At 42.7% G+C, this 19,919-nt stretch overlaps 1 protein-coding gene across 1 annotated transcript in view; it reads right to left on the bottom strand.

The window, feature by feature from the left end:
* Nucleotides 1-19,919, bottom strand: part of CCDC88C (coiled-coil domain containing 88C) — a 103,685-nt gene that overhangs the window by 19,553 nt on the left and 64,213 nt on the right. The window contains exons 13-20 of the mRNA XM_075151255.1: nucleotides 18,979-19,160; nucleotides 13,172-13,309; nucleotides 10,669-11,739; nucleotides 8,210-8,337; nucleotides 7,165-7,306; nucleotides 6,378-6,566; nucleotides 5,841-6,002; nucleotides 4,441-4,718 (exon numbers count right to left, since the gene is read on the bottom strand). Coding sequence (XP_075007356.1) covers nucleotides 4,441-4,718; nucleotides 5,841-6,002; nucleotides 6,378-6,566; nucleotides 7,165-7,306; nucleotides 8,210-8,337; nucleotides 10,669-11,739; nucleotides 13,172-13,309; nucleotides 18,979-19,160 — 2,290 coding nt within the window. The remainder of the gene's footprint in view (nucleotides 1-4,440; nucleotides 4,719-5,840; nucleotides 6,003-6,377; nucleotides 6,567-7,164; nucleotides 7,307-8,209; nucleotides 8,338-10,668; nucleotides 11,740-13,171; nucleotides 13,310-18,978; nucleotides 19,161-19,919) is intronic.

Here is a 19,919-nt window from a genome sequence, read left to right as displayed (position 1 = left end):
GGGGGGAGTGAGCGAGTGGCTGCGTGGTATTTGGCTGTCGGCCAGGTTAAACCATGACAGTCCTTTTTGGCGCCCAACGTGGGGCTCGAAGGGTTGAGATAACGATAGATCTGATTGAATTGTGTTAAGGCAAGATTGTTATAAGCATCCATTATATTGATTGGTCACAATGTTGATTTATTGGCTGTCAAAGTTGTGGGGCTGGCTCTCAATGTTGGGTCATGCAATACCTTGCTTGCAGTATATGTTCCCTTTTGTGCTGTTTATCATCAGTCGGAACTGGGCCAAGATTATCATTTTGCTGCTGTTTTATGAGGTGATAAAATCATTGGTCGTAAGTCTAATCTGGTATCTGTACTCAGCACTGCTGTCATCTCTGTACCTCGGGAACCATCTCTTAGAAACTATTAGTAATTACACTTCTTTCTCCTCAGAGAATGAATTTAAGGGGAAGACAGGATGGGACACTTTCTCCGAATTGTTCATCTTCCCTTCCAGATCTTCAGAAACTCCTTTTTCTTCTATCCTCTTCACAAAGATGTCCACAATATTCCCTGAGAATTTTTAATATCCTTGGGATGTTCCAACAAGCGTGTTCATATCGCTATGTCTCCTGAATGTGGTTCAGGCCTTGTTTAGGGTTAAACAACTATTCAGGAATACTGTCCAGAGATCAACCCTCAGCAACAAGAAAAGAGGGAGGGCGAACGGCGGTGCCTCGTCAGGGCGGGCGGAGCGGCGGGTCCGGGGGCGGCAGGCAGCGGGATATCAACCCTGGTAACAGACACGGTGGCTGCTCAAACCCCCACGACAGGCACTGCGGCTACTTCAACCCCCACGACAACCCCTGTGGCTACTCAAACCCCAGCAACAGTCACCATAGCTTCTCCAACCCCTGCGACAGGCACTGTGGCTACTCAAACCCCAGCAACAGTCACTAACTCCAACCCCCATGACAAGCACTGCAGCTACCCAAACCCCAGCAACAGGTACTACAGCTGAACCAGAGGACCAACCCTTGCTGGTATCCTTGAGCCCTGTACAGAAGAAGAAATCTTTGAAGCGGAAGTCAGGTCGTTTAGAAGGGATGATGGAAAAGCAGGGCCATCACGAGGAGGGGAGGAGGAAGAGGAAGAACTCATAAACGAGATGGAAACCACCCGATCCCTATCCCTGAATGAGTTGCGAGATATGCGGAAAGATTTCAACCGTCGTCCAGGCGAGCACATTGTTACCTGGCTGCTCCGATGCTGGGATAATGGGGCCAGTAGCCTGGAATTAGACGGGAAGGAAGCCAGACAGCTGGGATCCCTTGCTAGGGAAGGGGGCATTGACAAAGCGATTGGAAAAGGGACACAGGTCCTCAGCCTCTGGAGGTGACTGCTGTCAGGTGTGAAGGAAAGGTATCCCTTCAAAGAAGATGTTATATATCGCCTAGGCAAATGGACCACTATGGAGAGAGGTATCCAGTACCTGAGAGAACTAGGTGTGCTGGAGGTGGTTTATAGTGACCTGGACAACGACCAAACGCCCAGAGATCCAGATGAAGTCCAGTGCACGCGACCCATGTGGCGGAAGTTGGTACGGAGCGCACCAGTGTCACATGCCAGTTTGTTAGCAGTACTGTGCTGGAAAGAGGAAGAAGCACCAATGGTGGATGACGTGGTTAGCAGACTCCAGGAATACGAAGAAACTGTCTCCTCCTTCCTTGTCTCAGCTGTGGAGAAACTGTCCCGGGAGGTCCAGCAACTCAAAGACGATAGGTCCTATTCTCCACCTGTATGGACCAGTATCTCAGACATTAAAAGTCAGCGTTGTTCTGCTCAAGAGAGAGGATATAGAAAGTACACACCATGGGGCACCCTGTGGTTTTACCTGCATGACCACGGAGAAGACATGAGGCAGTGGGATGGAAAACCTACCTTGACCCTAGAGGCACGAGTACGTCAGTTGCAAGGAAAGACAATCACACAAGGGGGTTCTCCCAGGAAAAATGCTGCTCCAGTTTTCAGGAAAAACCTGTCTCACGACGGTCCAGTTTCCAGTGAACAGTTCCCCAGACAGAGTAGAAGGGCTGATCTTACTTTGGGTTGTAACGGAGAAATTCTTGATTCACGTTTGCAAGAAGTGAGAGACGGATACTATGACCAGAACTAGAGGGGCCCTGCCTCCGGCCAGGTGGAGGAAGGGGACAACCGGGTTTACTGGACTGTGTGGATTCGATGGCCTGGCACATCAGACCCACAGGAGTATAAGGCTCTAGTAGACACCGGTGCACAGCGTACCCTGATGCCATCAAGCTATAAAGGGGTAGAACCCATTTGTATTTCTGGAGTGACAGGGGGATCCCAAGAGCTAACTGTATTGGAGGCCGAAGTGAGCCTAATCGGGAATGAGTGGCAGAAGCACCCCATTGTGACTGGCCCAGAGGCTCCGTGCATCCTTGGCATAGACTACCTCAAGAGAGGGTATTTCAAGGACCCAAAAGGGTATCAGTGGGCTTTTGGTATAGCTGCCCTGGAGACAGCTGTCCACCTTGCCTGGTCTCTCGGAGGACCCTTCTGTTGTGGGATTGCTGGGGGTTGAAGAATAGCAGAATAGAAGAATAGCAGCTACCAATCGCTACCACAACAGTGCACCAGCGACAATATCGCACCAACCGAGACTCCCTGATCCCCGTCCATGAGCTGAGTTGTCGACTGGAGAGCCAAGGAGTGATCAGCAAGACTCGCTCACCCTTTAACGCTTAGACACTGCACAAGCAAACTTCTTGGCTGTGCTGAGCTTCTCTGGGAAAATTTAGTAGGCGGTGCATTCTAGCTGAAGTTGAAAGTGAGATACTTCACCTTAGCAGTTAAATGCCTGAGTGGCAGAAGAAAACAGTTTTCTTACAGCTGTTTTTCTAACTTTCTCCCCTCTGCTACCTCAGCCAGCTGAACTGCTCATAGCACATGATGGAGGGAAAACAAAACACACGCACACAAAAAGTGACTTGTCTCTTTTTTCTGACAGCCAAATGGAGACACAGGCTGTCCTTGGACAAATCACCTTGATAAGTATCTTTTGAGAATGATCTGCTGAGGAGGACACTGCACTCTTAAAACTGCCAAAATCAACCTGCTCTGAGTATAGAAAAGGCCACCATCTGCTCCCCTGCAACATCTCTCACTGGCAGCCCCATCTCAGTAACAGTGTGTCCAAACTGTTAGTGTTTACAATGGCGATCTGAGCACTTATCACTCAAGATAACCTATTTTTAGAAAAACACTTTTTCCTTAGGCTAGAACTGTTTAATAATTGGTACTCATCAAGAAAAGAAAGAACCCAGAAACTGCCTCAGCACACCGCAGTGTGATAATCTCAAGCAAAGTCTGAATCAATGAGAAACATTAATCAGTCTGAGAGAGACTTGGTAAGCAGGAACAGTGGCTGTGTAATCACTTACAGCTCATTTAGTTGACAGCCAAGCAGCTGTCCTGTTACACAGCCCTAGTAGATATTTTAATCACAATAGGTTTACTTTTGTATTTTATCAAAATCTATTATCAAAATCTACCACACATTGTATTGCCAGCTCCTTAGTCTTTGGGGAAAAAAAGCTTAGCACCGGTTTGTAGTCTACCCTCAAAGATCACCACTGAGTTGCTCTAAATCCAACTCATGGTCTTGCACAGAAATTGAACCTAAATACAGATATTTTGAGGAAAATCACTGAATTGTGTAAGAAAAGTTTTAAGGGGTAGGCAGAGTGACATTTATGTAGTAGTACGTTATATATATTGTTCGATCCACGCACAACTGTCAGAAAATAACAGTGACTAGAGACTAAACAGATAACTCCGATTTCACAATTCAATTGAAGGGCCTGAAGCAAAAGCCTTAGATTGTGAGAACTAGAAGAAAATAAATAATACAACACTATCTCATAGCTAGCTCAATATGGCTTCTTTCAGGGAGCCTTCTTTGTCACGAGGTTGATGCCACACACAATCTTCAGTGATTTAAATTTCTCAAGATACATACTACTCACACATAGGTAATTACCTAGGTGACTTGCAAACCTTACTGTATGACTGGAAAAGATACCCCACACAATAGAACTGGGAGAATCTTTTTAAGGCTGCATGTTATTACAGCGCAGATCCTTAAATGTAGTAAAGACATTTAAGCTACTTCTGACAAAGCATCCCCAAGACCCAAGCTCATGTCTGCTAAATATCACCAGAGTCATCTGTGGTCTGCCACCTTTAGAGGTCTAAAATCTATAACTTTGCAAATATTTTCATCTAATCTCCTAACAATAGCAAGAATGAGAAGACACTTTTTCAGGCACACAACTTACTCTGTAGTTTCCATTTGTAATTGGATACCAACATTTAAGGCTAAGATTGTAACATGGACACATTCTGGCTACACTACACCCCTGAGCAGTGAGCGTACCTCTCACCCAGACCTTTGTGCTCCAGATCCAGGTTTTTGTGCAACGTTTTCAGGCAGCTGTGCTGGTTTATTAGCACTTCATACTCTGTGGACTGCCGTTCATGCAGTGAAGCAAGGTGTTCATGGTCCTGAAGCAATGACTCGTACTCAGCTTTCAGCTGCTCCTTCTGTTTCAGTAGATTTTCATTCTCATTCTCCTTGGCTGTCTGCTGATTTTGGAGTAAAGCATTCTGGGTCATCAGTGAAGCACTCTGGGAGCTCAGGGTTGAATTTTCTACCTAAAGTTTCTCAAATAAAAAGCAAGCATTACTTATTTACACCTACTGGCACATACAACAAACGTAGTAGCAGCTTATATCTACAGAGGGTTAATCAAGAATGCATCCATTGCTTTGTAGACTTAAGACATTTATGGACAATTTGGCATCATTTTGGTATTGCTGGTAGTATGCACCATATAAAGTCATGCTATCAGCGGTCTGAAAAGTATCAGGATAACCTCCAAACTGAAACAACACTGTTTTACTAGCAGAAGCTCTTGAGCCTGAAGACCAAGATGAGCTGGAATACTCGCAACTAAACTGCATCTCTGACAATCATGTGCAAAGCCAAAGTTACCCCATGTTTGTGTACAAGTAACGAAAACTTAAGTTCACCCAAACTCAACAAAATTAACTGCACCATTGTGCATAGGGGCAGCACTTCTAGCAAGTCTGATTTCAGTAGATAGGTAGTGCATTGATTTTATATGTTGCTTATATACTCCAATTGCAAGTGAGAAATAAGTAAAGAGAACAAAAATCTGTGAACATGCGAGAGGAAAAGCTTAAAACGGAAATTCCCATCAAAAAAAATTAAGAGCTAATCCAATGTTATCCTTTAAAACTGTTCTCTTTCTCAAGCTAAGTTTATTTTTTCAAAATTAAAGTAATGTTTAAAAGTATCTGTTTTCCACTGGCAACTTTGACATTTTGTCCGAAAGTGAGAAAACTGTGATTGGAATCCTTGCTACAATGCCTCTTGGGAGCTGACTTGTGTCCTCTTCCCATTTCTTCAAAGTTCTTTCACAGGCATGGCAATAACAGAAAAAAAGAGCAAAGATCTTTTATTCCCGAAGTGCAGCTTCTGGAATAACTGGATTTTGCTGTATTGATTTTACAAATTTCTCTCTACCTACCTACCTTCTTAATGAAGATAGCTACCAGACATAAGCTACAGAGCCAATTTCCCTCCTACCTTGGAGAAATTCAGACCTCAAAATAAGCTCTACCTTATGGGCCTCATCTTTACATCACTACATCAGATTACCAATACAAACATTTTCTTATTAGCTGTCATCTTCTCCACACTACTATAATCAAATCCAGTCTTCTGGCACAGAGGTGCAAGGCTGTCCTGACCTGGAGTTTGGCCGTCTGTGTCTGCAGGGCAGTGTTGTGCTCCTGAAGGAAGACGTTTTGCTTCTGTAGTGTCAGGATCTGATTATTGAAGGAGACATTCTGTGTTTCCAAATGCTTCAGCTGTTCTTTAAGCAGCTGCTTCTCAGTATGCAGGACTGCATTCTGAAAGAGAGATGGCATTGAAGGGGTGACAGGAAGAAATGAAACAGCTGTCCTGATCATTTGGAGTCCTATCAAAGATGAGAATCAATTAGTGATGATCATTCTGCAACAAATGTGCAAAAGCAAACTCTTCCCAGCATTAAATGAAGGTAGGACAGATGTTATACACAGGATTAATCCCTGCAATGATGTTATACGAGACATATATAGCATTAAAGTCCCATGCAGTCCTAAGAGATATCCGAGGAATTTGGTAGACTTATGTGCTCCAGAAAACCCACCAGATTCCTGCAAGCTCAAAAATCCAGTTCCCAGCAACCCAATCATGATCAAAAGGGAAGTCTGAGAGGTAACAGGAAATAGAAGGCGGCTTACATTCCTTTCCAGTTCAATTGCCCTGTCCTTCAGTTTCAGCAGCTCCATGGTAGCTTCTTGGTGTCCTGTTTCCAGTTTCTCATTCGTTTGGCGGTTGGGAATGAGTTTCTCTGCAGAATACCTCAGTGACTTCTGAGCATACTGCCCATCCTGTTGAGTCTGCTTAAGTGCATCAAAATCCTTTTTTACCTGCAAAGCCAACAAGCAACAACGTTCAACACTGATTTAACAGTGAGGTTTTATATTAATAATGTTGTGACATGCAGTTCCTCTCTTGCACTGTAGGGACTTTGAGGGATTCAAGAACCATTACCCTGACTTCACAGATGGGGAAGCTGAGACACAGACAGGTGGAAGAATCCATGTCTCTCGGCCTGCAGTCAGGTGCCCTTTGACTCAAGCTCACTGTCACCTAACAAACAGGCTGTTCTTAGGTGAGACGTTTCAACTGCAGTCTTCCTCAGTCTATGCTTTCGTTAAACGAGGTAGAAAAACACCACCGTGGCAATGAAAAAAAATGGGAAAACAGAGATCTGCAAATAGTGGTTATGTAAAAAAACCTCCTGCCATGCCCCCAGCCCAACAATTTTGCTGAAATTGCTGCCATTATATAGAAAGGGACAAGAGAAAACAGTTGAGTCAATAAACGGTTTTGGGAAATGTGTGTATGTGGGGGGGGGGTGGGGAGGAAGTAGAGATAACTTGTTCTTGCCGAAAAAAAAAAAAAAAAAGCACGTGAATGTGCAAAACCACATCGTGAACAGTTAAAATTCAGTTAACTTCTTACCATATTTAGATCATTCTGTAACTGCTGGTTCAAGTTCAGAGAGTCTTTCACTTGAGCTTCCAGCACTGCGATCTTTTCCTCTTTCACAGCTAGTGTTGTTTTTAGTGCCGATTCAGTTTTGCTCTCCAGAATCTTGTATTTTCTGAAAGACACAAGAATAGCTTTTAAATGTCTGCCACTAGGATATGAGCCACCATCTAGGTAGGAGACTTCACCTTCATCCATTCCGAATCTCACCACGTTACATTATATACGTTTGCTTCTTCAGGAAAATGATTTCCTCTACGGCCACAGATTGCTACTGATATATTATAGCTGGGGAACCTCCTTTTGGAAAATCCAATCAATTTTAATAGGGGTAGCCAGCATGGCTCTACAGAAATATCTAAGAGCTACAGAATTTAAAAGTAAGTTTTTCTCTTTTTACCCTATTTACACTACAGAAATTTCTTCTCACGGCTCTTTTGTACATTCTTGAGAAGGAGAAAAATCTGCAGTAGATTCTAAAGACATACAAGATGGGTATGTTTCTCTAATTAGGTCTTACCAAGAGGCCTATATACACACGAGTTGTTGGGGTTTCTTTGTTCATTACTATAGGACTTGCAAAGGAATTCCTTGCAATCAGGAATTTCTTAGGCAATATCTATATTTATATTAACAGGTGGTTGGATCACTAATTACATAGAGTAACGACAGACACTGTTTAATAGACACTCTTCTTACTTGTAAAGAGAATATGAGGAGGAATACACACTGAAATAGCTACCCAGCTACTCTACTGGGGAGTAGAGGGGGACTGTACTAACACTGGCTAGCATGGAAAGAGAAAATGGCATTTCTTCCTTCCATCCAAGAAAAAGTTTTGCAAAACTTGCAGTATACTGCCAAGCTTGCTACAGAAAAATATGCTTTATGTCCAAAATTGGTAAGGGTAATTGGAGTGAGACAGATGGGAACCAAAAAGAAAGGCAAAGGGCTTAAGTTAGGCTGAGGAAAAGCCTGCAGAGTAAAAAGAATGACTAAGTGAGCTCAGTTTCCTTACGAGTCATCATTGCCGTTGTCATCCTGTAGCAGCAGCTCTTTGTTCAATCCTATCTTCTCCAGTTCCTGGCTCAGTTTGTCCAGCTCATTAGACAACTGTTGACTCTTCAGTTTCTCCAGGACCAAATCCTGTAACAGCACTAACATGATTAGTTGCTGTGCAAAGGGTGTTGATAATTATCTAGCACTATAGTTTTTTTTAAAAAATCATTGGATAAAATCCTAGTTCCAAGAAGGTCAGCTAAAATTCTTCATCAGTGACAGCTGAGTGCAGAATTAAACTGATTGCTTTTATTTATAGTTTACTTGGAATAAATCTGAAGAATGCTTCTTTTGGCCTTTGTCTTGCTCACTGCATTGAATTCCTTCTGCCAACACTGGCATCCTGCCCGCCTGCCAAAAGAGGGAATGTGTGCAGGCCAGGAGACATCCTGCCCTTGTGCCACAGAAGGGATGTGTGCAGCTCAGGGGACACCAGCAGAGGGAGTTCCCACTTCTCAGCTAGGACGAAAAGCCCTGCTGAAAAGCCCAGCCAACACTGGCACACACACAGAGGAGTGACAGGACTTCAGTATGAAAGTTTCCTGAGATAATATGTATCACCAAGGGACTTGGTAGTAGTGCATTTTCACTACTGACTCCGAGTTTCTGACATATGGTAAATTACTGCCAAAATTAAAAAAGCATAATTGCATTGTCATGTAAGAGACAGGACAGCTCTGGAGACTACAGAGCTTGGTCACTTACTCTGGTATCTCCTGGCCCATTCCGTTTTTATTTAGGTTTCTTTGGAAGAAACTTAAGCAGAACCAGACAAGGAAGTCATACGAGAAGGAGATTCGATAGAGCTGTACCAGAAGGTATATTGGGACAATGCTTTGCTGTTATGCCAGTAAAGTGGTCTTTGTGGAAATGGGCTGATAATACATAATACCAGCCTGCAGGTTTAAAAAGGACAAATCATTTTTGGTGCATAGCCAAGTTCAAAGTTTCCTACCATTCAAAATTCTCTGAAATGCAAATGTATCACAGAGAACTACATTGCTCATGTTTCTGCTTAAAAGTTTTCTTAAACAAGGCATGAGCAAATAACAACAAAGTTACTGAAGCACTTCAAGAAAGACAAAAAAATGATCCTGATATCAAACAGAAGCAAGAATAAAATTTAAAAAAAATACTTTGTTAAACATAAACTGTAGATATTCAATAGTCCTTTGATATCACAGATTTAGCCACATATTCATTCACATGGTAAGGGAAAAAAAGGTAAGGTTAAGGTCAGTGCCAGTCTATAGTCTGTAAACAGGTCCCCTCAACATCCATGAACTCCTTCTGTAGAATCTATAGAAAGTAACTAAGGAAAAGAAGATACATTTCTGTATAGGTGTGCACCACTGGAAATTTGCAGAAGTCTGAGAAGGGAAAGATTAAAAAGGAGCCTTCTCAAAAACGCTATTTTATTTATTTTTAAGGAAAGTTGGATAGAAACACAACTTGGGACTGTTTCAAATGTTTCTGATAAACTTTTTTTTCCTCCTCAAAATTACGCTAATGCTTCAAAAACTAAAATAAAGTAAGTAATTGCTTACTGCATTAGTCTTGCTAAACTAATTTATTTCACTGAGCTACCGCAGCATTGACCGTTTTCCTTTGAATGCTCTTTCACAGGAAATCCTGTTTCCAGCAGGACAACAGCAGCTGGGGCAGGCAATGAGAGCAAACCGCAATAACCTGAATCTGCTCATAGGCTACTTATAAGAGTATCAGGTTCTGGCACACACATCATTAGTTTGCCAATGTCCTAATGCTAATTGCATATTTTTAAAAGATGACTTCTAGGAAAAGCGCGATTACTGCATTCTGCAGTGGGGGGGGGTGCTGGAAGAGATTGCTGCTTAACAACAGAGCTGCTTAGCATGCTCTCACTCTGCATGGAAGTTTTTGGGAAAAAACGCTGTAGGTAGTTGTAAAGCAAAAACTTGGTGCAGCTGTTTTTGAAAGGGTTAGGCTGGTCATCTAGGATGGTTCTTGTCTTAGCTAAGTCTTTTAGAACAGGGATGTTAATGTGTCCTCAACAAGTCCTCTAATTTCTAGGCTTAAGAGTCAATCTCCCCTGCTGGAGCTCTCATGTTAGCAAACAATTTTGTGGTCACAGGGTTAGAGAAAGTATCAAAGTCCTTGGTTTACAGCTACCACGTGGGAGCTATGTTAAAACCCTATTCTGCATGAAAAAAGATGTCATTTGGAGACATCGTGTTTGTGGACACAAAGTGGTACATTGCAGTTTTTGGCAGGTTTCACTTTGCAAGGCAACACTACCCAGTGATGGCTCTTAAAGCTGTGAAGATCTCCTAGCTCATGTATTAAATAGTCATGGCACAGCTGTCTCCCTTTAGTTACTTCAGAGAACTCAAACAAAAAATAGCACCGTATTGAAACCAGCAGTATTATTTTGCTTACCTCTCTCAACGTAGCTAGTGTTCTTTTATCAATTGTAACCTGCTTTATGAGATCTTTATTGTCCTTTTCAAATTCTTTCAGCTTATTAGATGAATCTCTGAATCGAGCAATTTCCTTTTCTAGTGTCTTGTTTTCTTTCTCAGCAACTGCCAACTTTACTGTACTATCATCCAAAATAGCATCTTTCAGCTCCACTTGCTGCCAAAGCCGTTTTGTTTCTTTCTCTAGCATTTTTTTGTCTTTCTCAAGCTGAGACATTTCTTGTTCTAGGGCTTTGTTCTCCTTTTCTAACCTCTCTAGCTGTTTGGCAGAAATCTTTAGCTCCTCAAGGTTTCTCTGGAGAACCTGATTTTCACTCTCCATTCCCTGTACTTCTTTTTCTAGCTCCTGGATCTTTTTGCTGCTGTTCTCCAAGATTTGCTGAAGTCTCTGGTTTTCAGAGTTGACGCTCTGATAGCTTAACTCCAGCCTCTCTGATTTCTTGCTCATTGCTTTTAACATTTCCACATTCTTCCTTAAGTCCTCTTTCTCCCTCTCCAAATCTTTATTTTCTGCTTCTATTTGTGCCATTTTTGTGGTGGTAAATCTCATGGTCTCCACCACTCTCCTAAGCTCCAGATTTTCTTCATCCAGTTGCTTGTTGTCCCTTTCCAGGTCCCCTAGCCGGATGGAAATATTCTGCAATGTGTCCAGGGATTTTCTTAGCTTCCTATTTTCTACTTCCAGATCCCCATTCTCCTGCTCGAGAACTTCAACTTTTTCTGTCACTATTTTCATTGCTGCTGCCTTCTTTGTGAGCTGTTCATTCTCTCTCTCCAGCCGATGGAGCTCTTTTTCCATTTCTTCCACTCTTTCCACTTTTTCTTTAACCTGGTCAAAATCCTTTTGCAATTGTTTCTTCTCAAATTCCAGCTTGCTCAGTTTGCTACTAGCCTCTGTAACCGTTTCATGAAGGATCTTGTTCTCTTTTTCAATATCTTTTACTCTTGCCTCGCTGCTCACTTGAGATCTTTGTCTCAGGGATAAGACCACTTGATTAAGGTGATCATTTTCTTGTTTAAGGTCCTTTATCTACATAAACAATAAAAAATTCATGCAAATGTTACTCATCTACCTTACAACGTGCAGTATATAGTAGTCCTGAAACAGAGAGGACAAATCCATATCCATTTAATCCAAGACAAACTCCTCAACAGTTTTCCCTGACTAAAACCAACAACATGAATATATGAAAAAAATTGTTACCTCTGGTAACACGGCATTCTAACAAATTAAAAATGGTGCTATATTCCTCCTACCAGCTAAGAAGGTCGAAGGCGGAGGGAGAAAGTGGACAGGTGACCTTCAGAGAACACTGTGGAGAGGATGCTTTGTTAAGAAACATTCGTAATAAAGGGTATCTTTCTGTTTAGGTTTACATTCAGCATCTTTGGGATCCAAAAAGACAAATTCTTTCTGATAAGGTGTCAGAAACCACAAAATGTTTGAAAATTTATAGCAGTTATAGATCTCATTAGGGACACACTTTCTGTAAAAACAGTACACTTAGCCCACTGGCCAAATTTCAGCTGAAGCAATTGTGATTTAGACTGCAATTTGCATTTCATTCTTATCTAGATAATATCCACATAAATAAAAAAGGACTTATACCCGAAAAAAGTCAGAATCTGCCCTTTTCTGATGATTGAGGATACTTCTGCTTTTACTTCTTGCCCTACCTGTGAAGCATTCATTAATTCTTACCACAAAGAGTCTGTAATGTGTTCTAACTGAAATGTAGGACTTTGGTAGTAATGTGCAGTTTCCCAGGTGGAAGTCTACATAAGAATCCTTCAAGATGAAAAGCACTACACAAGTAAGATATTTTATTATTAATCTTCACCCCACAAATCTTGGAGTAAATTTTAATACAGATTGAAAATATATAGACCAGTCTCCAATGATCTGCGTCTGTATTTTCTTCGCTGGTCAAATTAATAGAGATGATACCTTGCATGAACCTGTAACAGGATACTTTCAAGGCATTGTACATGAACTGCAGCACAGTAGTAAAAGCTGAAGGGCGTTTAAAATATCAATGCAGAAGACATAAATGCTTTCTCAGCATCTTTTTAAAATACAGAAAAAAGCTTGGGTGTCTAAAAAAACCCAACCAATCCAATCAGGAGACCAATCTTCTGCGATAAAATAGGGTTTTATTTGCACATTCTAAAACCAGTTGGAATCCCATTTAGTAAGATCCAGGGCATTTTGCCTCAAAGACGGAAGGTCTGTCCTTACAACAGCCTGAAGATCCCCCTGTGGTTACAGGAGCAGTAGGTACCAAAACATACTGGGCTTTTTTGCTCAAAGTAGCCTTTTACCTACATTTGAACAAGCTCAACCTGCACTTAATAGCTCTCAAATTGCCCCGTGTCCCTGAGAGAACCAGATGCTCTAAATGGCATCAGTAAAATACCATTACTGAGCATATACTTTTATATTACATTTGTGAAGTTTGCACCTGTCTGTCTTTGTCAGCTTTTAGAGTCTCCATGACAACTTGCAGCTGTTCCTTATCTTTTATCAGCTCCTCGCTCAGGGTCTCCAGATCTTGATTACTTTGCTTCTCTTTTTCAATTTGATTTTGCAACTTCTCAATCTGTGTGGAGACAACACACCAAAACACATCAGCCACAGCTTGACACAATGACTGTTTGCACTTTAAGTTATTTTGAAGACCAGAGAGGAATGAGATAGGGACTGTGGCTGAAAGATGTAATCCTCCCCTTCTGCAGCTTGCCAATCTCAGAGGAGGAAATGGACTGTTTTGCTGTTCTCACAGTGCCAAGAATCTCCTTCATGCCTATTAAGATCAGAGCTATAAGGTACAGCAGTAAGAAATGTTTCACCTGTCTGCCTGAATGCCCTGTTGTGCTCCAGCTGGCGGCCGGTCACAAGTGGTGTTCCCCAGGGCTCAGTACTGGGGCCGGTCCTGTTCAATATCTTTATCAATGATCTGGATGATGGGATCGAGTGCTCCCTCAGTAAGTTTGCAGATGACACCAAGCTGGGCGGGAGTGTTGATCTGCTCGAGGGTAGGAAGGCACTGCAGAGGGACCTGGACAGGCTGGATCGATGGGCTGAGGCCAACTGTATGAGGTTCAACAAGGCCAAGTGCCAGGTCCTGCACTTCGGCCACAACAACCCCAGGCAACGCTACAGGCTTGGGGAAGAGTGGCTGGAAAGCTGCCCAGAGGAAAAGGACCTGGGGGTGCTGGTCGACAGCCGGCTGAACATGAGCCGGCAGCGTGCTCAGGTGGCCAAGAAGGCCAACGGCATCCTGGCCTGTATCAGAAATAGTGTGGCCAGCAGGAGCAGGGAGGTGATCGTGCCCCTGTACTCGGCACTGGTGAGGCCGCACCTCGAATCCTGTGTTCAGTTTTGGGCCCCTCACTACAAGAAGGACATGGAGGTGCTGGAGCGTGTCCAGAGAAGGGCAACGAAGCTGGTGAAGGGCCTGGAGCACAAGTCTGATGAGGAGCGGCTGAGGGAACTGGGACTGTTTAGCCTGGAGAAGAGGAGGCTGAGGGGAGACCTCATCGCGCTCTACAACTACCTGAAAGGAGGTTGTAGCGAGGTGGGTGTTGGTCTCTTCTCCCAAGTAACAAGTGATAGGATGAGAGGAAATGGCCTCAAGTTGCGCCAAGGGAGGTTTAGATTGGACATTAGGAGAAATTTCTTTACTGAAAGGGTGGTCAGGCCTTGGAACAGGCTGCCCAGGGAAGTGGTGGAGTCACCATCCCTGGAAGTATTTAAAAGACGTGTAGATGAGGCGCTTAGGGACATGGTGTAGTGGGCATGGTGGTGTTGGGTTGATGGTTGGACTCGATGATCTTAGAGGTCTTTTCCAACCTTAATGATTCTATGATTCCTGTTGCCAGTTTCTGGAGCTCACCTTTCTGCGGGACTTGCCTCCTCCTAGTCTATCACTCATGGCCTTAATCTATCAGTGAATGCGGAGAAAGTTATTAAGACAATTCAGTGAGCAACAAAATTTAAAAAAAAAAAAAAATCAGAAACAGAGGAAAAGCACTGGAGTTTCCAAGTTTACCTTCCCTCTCCCTGTGCTCTGTTGGCCCTCTGTTCTCCCCAGCAGGTGACAATACTGGATTTGAAAGATTTGTGAATAAGGTCCCAGCCCAACAAAGAACTGTCTTCTTACTCCCTTCTTTTGAAAGTTGTACTCATAATGCACTAAGCATGGAAAAGCAGTAGCTCTTCAGTATTTAGAAGCGAGGGGTTCAGAGAGTGAGGCTCCCCAACTCAGGAAGTATTCCTTTTCATGCTTGTAAAGTACTGTGGGCACCTACAGCTCTGCAGAAGTATCAGCTCATTTTTTTGTGTTATAAACTTTGCCAACAGTGAAAATGTCAATGAAAAAGGTATTAACAATAATTCTTACAAGTGGGAAATAGCTGGAGACTGGGCTTTGCCTGTGTCAACATGTGCCTCATTACAGGAAATGTTTAAACAAGCATGGGCTGCCCAGATTGGAGATAAGAAGGGCTTAACAGTTAGAAATGTAACCATGTTAAGGCTCATTGGTCTCAAAGCAGCTGTTCAGAGAAAGCTGGAACATAAACTCAGTAACTCAGCAATAGCTGGTCTTCATTAGCACCTCCCAGAAAACTGGAGGCAAGTAAGAAACTAGTGTTTACAGCTTGTTTCAGTCCAAGAAGTTAGGAATGCAGAGAAAACAGGAAAACAGATAGGTACTTGGACTGCTGCTACTTGACTGTGCCTGAAAGGAGAGTTTTCTTTTATTAGCTCCTCTGAAAACCTTGCAAGAAAGGAAAAAAAAAAAATGTACGTGATTTTCCTTCGTATCATCTCCTCTTGTACTACCCAAATAATCCTGTTCTGTCTACACAATCCTTCCAAGCATTAGATTAGTAGACAGCCAAGCATACTCGGACAATTTTTGAAAGTCTCAGGCAGTGAATGAAATCTGAATTCAGTTAAATGACTTTAGGGAGGCAAGATTTTACTTTGGATATCTCAGGAAAGTTACAAAAAAACCATAGGCATACCACATCTGAGAAAAACACTTCTTTATCTCTTGTCCTATGTATTTATATGTGCTTGTCTTTAACAGTCTTCAAAAACTGCTGCCCTCTCCTCTGCCTACTGTAGAGAACATTCTGCAATGAATCAGAGACACTTCCCCTATTATCCCCTTTTCCCCTAGCACACTCCCTCAGGGACATGCATACCCTCTAATTAAGCACATCAGAGGAAGAGAAGAGTAAAAAAAATTTTTTTCAAACATCTCAAACCCAGCACCTTTTTATGATGGAGTGACTACATCAGTAGACAAGGCACGAGCTATGGATGTCATCTATCTGGACTTCTGTAAGGCCTTTGATACGGTCCCCCACAACATTCTTCTCTCTAAATTGGAGAGATGGATTTGATGGGTGGACTGGTGGATGAGGAACTGGTTGGATGGACGCATCCAGAGGGTAGTGGTCAACGGCTCAATGTCCACATGGGGATCGGTGACAAGTGGTGTCCTGCAGGGGTCCACACTGGGACTGGTACCGTTTAGTATCTTCATCAATGACATAGACAGTGGGGTCGAGTGCACCCTCAGCAAGTTTGTAGATGACACCAAGCTGAGTGGTGCGGTTGACAGGCCTGAGGGATGGGATGCCATCCAGAGGGACCTGGATAAGCTCAAGAAGTGGGCCCGTGTGAACCTCATGAGGTTCAACAAGGCCAAGTGAAAGGTTCTGCACCTGGGTCAGGGCAACCCCCAGTACCAATACAGGCTGGGGGATGAAGGGATTGAGAACAGCCCTGCCAAGAAGGACTTGGGGGTACTGGTGGATGAAAAGCTGGACATGAGCCAGCAATGTGCGCTCGCAGCCCAGAAAGCCAACCATATCATGGGCCGCATCAAAAGAAGCATGGCCAGCAGGTCGAGGGAGGTGATTCTGCCCCTTTACTCTGCTCTGGTGAGACCCCACCTGGAGTACTGCATCCAGCTCTGGAGCCCTCAGCACAGGAAAGACATGGACCTGTTGGAGCGGGTCCAGAGGAGGGCCACAAAAATAATCAGAGGGATGGAACACATCTGCTATATGGAAAGGCTGAGAGAATTGGGGTTTTTCAGCCTGGAGAAGAGAAGGCTCCGGGGACACCTTTCAATACTTAAAGGGGGCTTACAAAAAAGATAGGAACAGACTTTTTAGCCGGGCCTGTAGTGATAGGACAAGGGGGAACGGTTTTAAACTAAAAGAGGGTAGATTTAGACTAGATATAAGGAAGACATTTTTTACAATGAGGGTGGTGAAACACTGGTACAAGTTGCCCAGAGAGGTGGTAGATGCCCCATCCCTGGAAACATTCAAGGTCAGGTTGGATGGGGCTTTGAGCAACCTGATCTAGTTGAAGATGTCCCTGCCCGTGGCAGGGGAGTTGGACTAGATGACCTCTAAAGGTCCCTTCCAACCCAAACTATCCTATGATTCTACGAAATCAAGACTATTTTACATATTATGTATCAGGTCTCCGTACACAGAGACACAACTGTATGTCTCACACAGACTACAGAATACTGTCTACTACCTTGTTTCCCCAAAATCTCCCTGAGTGGGAGGCGAAGCTTATCAACCAGCCGACTGGCCTATGGTATTCAGTCAACAGCTCCCAGACAAAAGTTCATGACTTTCAATTGCTCTTAATAGTAGTATTTTTAACTGCCATTTTTTTCTCATTGATCTGATACATACAGTGCGCCCCTTTCACCACACAGGCATTCCCCGCTACTGGTTTTTGTCTTATTTAACTACCAGACCTGTAGGTGACCCCACCATGCCCATCATCATCATCAAAAACATCAGACTAATTCTGGAATCACAACTGTTGCCACCAATACAGTGCCATAACAAGAGGTGCCCACAGGAATGTGCCTGGGGCAAAGCCAAAGTTTGACCACAGTTGTTCAAGTGACTTAAATTGCAGATACGCCACAGGTATCTGCCAAGTGCTTTATATGCCTTGATCTCACATTTTAAGCATGTAAATTAGAGCTGGAGCGAATTACTCATACACAACAGGTCATAAATGGGAGTCTAGGAGGAGTGCAGTTTTCCTTGTTCACAGAAGAAAGCCAAGAAGCAGAACTGGTCTCTCAACTTGGCAAAAAAATCTCTCCAGAAGATGTAGTGATCCAGTGATGGATACCTGTTTTTCTTGGCAGAGAAACTGGCACTCTGCTAGTTACAATCTGGTAATCCATGACCAGCATTTCATATCCAGATTCTTTCTCCCCTTGTCCTTTAAAAGCATTCCGTTAGCCCATAAACACTGAAATCTTTGTATCAATGTCTCACACACACAAGTGACAGCAGTAATGGGAAAAGGAGAAATAAGCATTATATTCTGGCTAATTTAGCAAAGGTACGAATATGGAAAAAACTGACATGGAAATTTTTTATACTTAGACTAGCAAGCTTTCCCCACTGGCACTTGGCTCAATTAATCAGAGTTCAAGATGCAAGATACTAGCCAGACAAAAATATAGCTAGTGGTTGGAGGTGAACTGAGCACTGTGTTTCACAAGGACAAGCACTGAGTTGGCATTTGAGCTAAATGTAATCACAGTTGATAATAGAGTGCAACACACATCTATATAAAAATAAACTTAAAAAGTGATGACCTGCATGTTTGTTACAAAGATTAAAAGAACCCAGATCTTTGCAGAGAGGGAGACACTAGAGAACTTCTAATAGCCAAAAGGACAAGACAAAGAGAAAGAGTTAGGACTATGGACAGCAAAAGAGACTTATTTAAAAAGACACTAACCTGAATTTACCTTTGTGATTTATTTCACTTACATGGAAACAGTATTAAAACTATGTGATTTATTTGACTTACATGGAAACAATATTAAAACTTCCAAACAAACAAAATAGTTCAATGTGGCCATGGCTTCCTTGACTACCATAAGATGACAAAAAGGGACCTAAAAAGGGACCATCAACAGTACAATCTGATGGGGCAAACGAGCACCGAGAGACAGCTTTTATGAAACAGGAACAGTCACTTTTTGCTTACAATGATGCACTAAGTAGGCAGTGAAGTACAAGGCAATAGAACACATCAATGTTATAACACAATTAAATAGATGAGCCCAAAAACATGCCCAGTCTTCTGGGGAACATGGGTGAATTCCCTGCAATCCCTCATCGTTCAAGAATGCCGTACAGCCCTGTGCACACTGTGTTTAAAAGCCGAAGAGCTCTGCTCCTGTGAGCAAATTACCTTTTTGCTAAGCTGCTGATTTTCATTTTCCAGTTCCACAAACTTTAGGCTGCTCTCTCTGGAGGTCAAGGAGGCATCTCTCAGCTCTTGGATTGTGTTCTGCAAGCTCTGATTATCCTTCTCTAGCTTCAGTATGCGACTCGAAGCACATTCATTCAACTCAAACACAAAGGACTTTCTGGCTGTTGAAACATGAGAATCAGAAGGTGGCACTAACCAATTCACAAACATCTCCCTCCCTAAGTCCTTAAGATTCACTTGTATGAAGATAATTGCAATCAGATCCAGTCATTTCAGCTTGACTGTTAAGTAAACAGTTTGTTAAAAACAGGTAACAATTTCAGATAACAATTAAGACCTTTAATAAATCGGGAAGTATCTGAACAGATAACCATCTTAAAAGTTAGTTGCTTTCCTAACTCTTCTTAAAGTTGCTTTAGCCATGTTAGTAGCATGTTTAATGTTAGTAGCAAAATCTACTTTGATACCCTTCTCATACTTCCATCAGAGGAAATAAATTGAGGCAGAAACTAAACCACTGCAAAGTGCTAAAACAGCAAGGTGGTGCACTTCCAAAAGCTAGTGAAAACTTAGGTATTTGATCATATTTAGTCATGGAAAAAATTCTTACAAGAGTGAGTTCCAGTGCTTATCTTCACAGCTACTTCATCAAGAATATGCTGAAACAGGGAGGATATTTTACTACCAGGTACCCAGGCACAGGACATTCATCAGAATGTTGATCACAGAGAAGTGTCTGAAGTTGAAGTCTCAGAACTAACCAAATTTATGCAACTTCTACAACAGAGATGTTATTTTACTCTAAATGTTTGTTGATCAAAAGTCTCACTACCCCTCAGCCTTAACTCCCAACACCAAAGCATCATCGTTCTGCTCATTTCTCTGCTCAGTACCTGAATAATTATAAGAGCAACCCTCTG

The sequence above is a fragment of the Calonectris borealis genome, chromosome 5, assembly GCF_964195595.1.
Source record: "Calonectris borealis chromosome 5, bCalBor7.hap1.2, whole genome shotgun sequence".
Classification (NCBI taxonomy): Eukaryota; Metazoa; Chordata; class Aves; order Procellariiformes; family Procellariidae; genus Calonectris; species Calonectris borealis.
This window is presented reverse-complemented; position numbering and strand designations above follow the sequence as displayed.